Raw genomic sequence first — 3,217 nt, 5'->3', positions numbered from 1 at the left:
AAAATATATAATGACAATAAAAAAATGATGATAAAAAAATTAAATTTTAAACTAATGTTGTAATAAAATAAAAATAATTAATAAAAATTTAAACATCTCAAATAAAATACAAACATAATGATAAAAATAATAGCAAATAAAAATTAAATTAAAGATAAAAAGTAATAAAAATTATTATTTTATTATGATGATTATTATTATTTTATTATTATTATTTTTATTTCTTATATTTTTTTATTTTATTTTGTTATTATTATTATTATTATTATTTTTTTTATTTCATATATATATATATATATATATATTTTTATATATATAATATATATCTTTCTCTCTATATATCTCCTTTTCTGTTTATTAATAAATGAATAGATAAAAAAATAAAAAATAAATATGTAATTTTTTATGTATATATAAATAAATATATATATATATATATTTATATATATATATATATTTTTAAATATATGCAGGGTTCGCTTTTAAAAAGATTAGAATCGAACGGGCAAGGGAACGGAAAAAAAACCGAGAAACATAAGAAAGGTTTACTTTAACGGCACTAAAATTCACTACAATACATCACAACAAACCCCATCGTCGATTATGACGGCCCCCATACACGCCCACCTGCAAACATCATGGAGCCAGGCTAGGGTTTTTGACACCATGCCAAAAAAGTTAAAGAAAAATAACCTGCCAGACCTCGATCTCGGGAATGGGAACTCCTGGGGAATCTTCAAAGTTCTCCCACCAACCACACGCAACACAACCACAGAAACTACCATCTCACACTCCACCGTCTCGCCACACCAAACCCAGCCTCCACACCCAGATCTCGGCCCACAGGACGAGCCAGAGACTGAACTTTTCGCCACACCACAGAGAAAACCAGCACCAGCACCAACACCAAACCCAACACCAACTCCTACACCAACACAGTCACCTGCACACCCACAAGCAGCCCACCAAAACCACAGTCAGTCAAACCCAAAACAACACATGTACACAGAAAACAAACAGACGACCTGACAGACTCAGAGATCGATGATCAGTCCCTTCGCCACAGGGACGGTTATGACCTCGAACCAAAAACATACGGCATCCGCCTCTTCGCCGCGGAATCCTCACGATACAAACACCTAAAACAGACTACAACTGGCACAAGAAATAACACGCAGTACAATAAAATGGATATACACAAACACTACATACCAAAACCGCATTCACGAACACAAATTACACATCACCTACATTCCGGCACTCTTCATCCATCCTGCAATGATCGAGAAGATGAAGCCGCAAAACTTGAACACGTACAGATGGCTGTACCACACAACCAAGTAACACCATGGCTGCAACACACAACACATTACACTCACGCCTCACGATCATACAACACAACGTACACACCTGGACATACAGACGAAGACAAGAACTCTGCAACCAATACAGACAACACGACCCCGACATCATCCTCATTAACTCACACTCACTCAACACCCACAACAGTTAAAATATTCAATTACAACACATACACACCAACAAACAAACGCCACCAGTGACGGCATTGCCATTGCCGCCAAACAACACATCAAACACAAAATACTGGACACCTTCACCTCAGAACTCATGGCCATCGAAATCGACACCCCTCATGGACCCATCATCATCGCCACCACTTACATCCCCCCACGCAGACCTTACCTTAACCAACCTGACCTTTTCCAACTATAAATATACATATGGAAGAAAAAACCCACAATACAAAAACTAGATTTATTGAAAATGAGACTTATTATTTTATCGGTAGGTTCATGTATGAGCCGCCGTGGTCACAGCATGATACTTAATTGTAGTTTTCATTTGTGATGCTCTTGGAGTGAGTACGTGGTAGGGTCCCCAGTTCCTTTCCACGGAGAGTGCCGGTGTTACCTTTTTTTTTTTTTTTTTTTTTTTTTTTTTTTTTTTTTTTTTTTTTTTTTTAGGTAATCATTCTCTCTATTTTATCCGGGTTTGGGACTCGAGGCGAAGTCTCCTGCACAAGGGAACAACGCGCCCTGTCCCACAAGGACGTTGGCGATCATGGATTTCCACGATTTTCTTGGCAATTTAGAGCGGTGGTTTGCCGTTGCCTTCCGCCCGGTGTTTTTTTTTTTATCGAGTCACAATCTGTATTTACCCGGTTCTTGGACTGGCTTGCCCAGCCAGTGGCTAGGTAGGCAATCGAGGTGAAGTTCCTTGCCCAAGGGAACAACGCGCCGGCCGGTGACTCGAACCCTCGAACTCAGATTGCCGTCGTGACAGTCTTGAATCCGTTGCTCTAAACACTCGGCCACCGCGGCCTCAAAATGAGACTACAGTTTCGAAATCCACCTGGATTCCATCTTCAGGTCTGAAGAGGAAAGGGAGAGGAGGGGGTATAAAAGAGAGAGAGGAAGCAACGCGGTAGCACGGGCAGGTGAGGACAGACGAACGGAAGCAGAGGAGGTCATATCAGGTCGGAGGATCGGCGGACTATGAGCCGGGTGGCCGGCATACGAAGAAGGCGGAGGATATGGGAAAGCAAGGAGACTGTCAGCAGAGAAAAGCCGCTGTTCAAGTTGAAATTAGGCAGCAGCTTTATAAGGAGGATTCCACCAGCCTGCGGGAGTGGACATCGGCGGAAGGAAAGACAATCCGCACTGCTGACCAGTCCATCTGATGACCAGAGTCCTACTGATGGCAAAAGAGGCGTTATTGTTGTGTCCCCTGATACAGCGTACTTATGTTGAGACAGACGCTTGGTAAGACTGGCGCCTGTTTTCGCCAAAGTACTGCTTGTCACAGGAGGCACAAGGAATAGCATAGGTGCCCACCTTCGAGGAGGAGAGGGCTGGTATGGACCAGGTTGCGACGGAGAGTGTTCACCTGGCGAAAGATCAGCCTGCAGTTGAGAGGGTGAAGAGGGCGACGGAGAGAGTAGATTTCCTCAGTGTAGGGCAGGCTTGAGGACGGCAAGTGAGGAGTCTGTTTAGGAGGAGAGTCGTGGTATCACACGGGAGAATGTTTTGATATTCAATATGCATATATATATATAATATATATATATATATATATATAATATATATAATTATATATATTATAATATATTATATAGACTGACTGTATTTGGCGGTAAACTGGGTATATATATCCACACTGTACTCTCACCATATGAATAAAATATTATTTAAAAAAA

At 40.7% G+C, this 3,217-nt stretch overlaps 1 protein-coding gene across 1 annotated transcript in view; it reads left to right on the top strand.

Moving 5' to 3' along the window:
* Window positions 1-603: 603 nt before the first annotated feature.
* LOC119579986 (probable serine/threonine-protein kinase mkcB) overlaps window positions 604-3,217 on the top strand; it is an 11,728-nt gene continuing 9,114 nt past the window's right edge. Inside the window, exons 1-2 of the mRNA XM_037927829.1 lie at window positions 604-976; window positions 1,021-1,177. Of these exons, the coding sequence (XP_037783757.1) occupies window positions 604-976; window positions 1,021-1,177 (530 nt within the window). The remainder of the gene's footprint in view (window positions 977-1,020; window positions 1,178-3,217) is intronic.

Source organism: Penaeus monodon, chromosome 13, assembly GCF_015228065.2.
Source record: "Penaeus monodon isolate SGIC_2016 chromosome 13, NSTDA_Pmon_1, whole genome shotgun sequence".
Lineage (NCBI taxonomy): Eukaryota > Metazoa > Arthropoda > Malacostraca > Decapoda > Penaeidae > Penaeus > Penaeus monodon.
The sequence above is the reverse complement of the archived record's forward strand: the minus strand, read 5'-3'. Positions and strand labels throughout refer to the sequence as shown.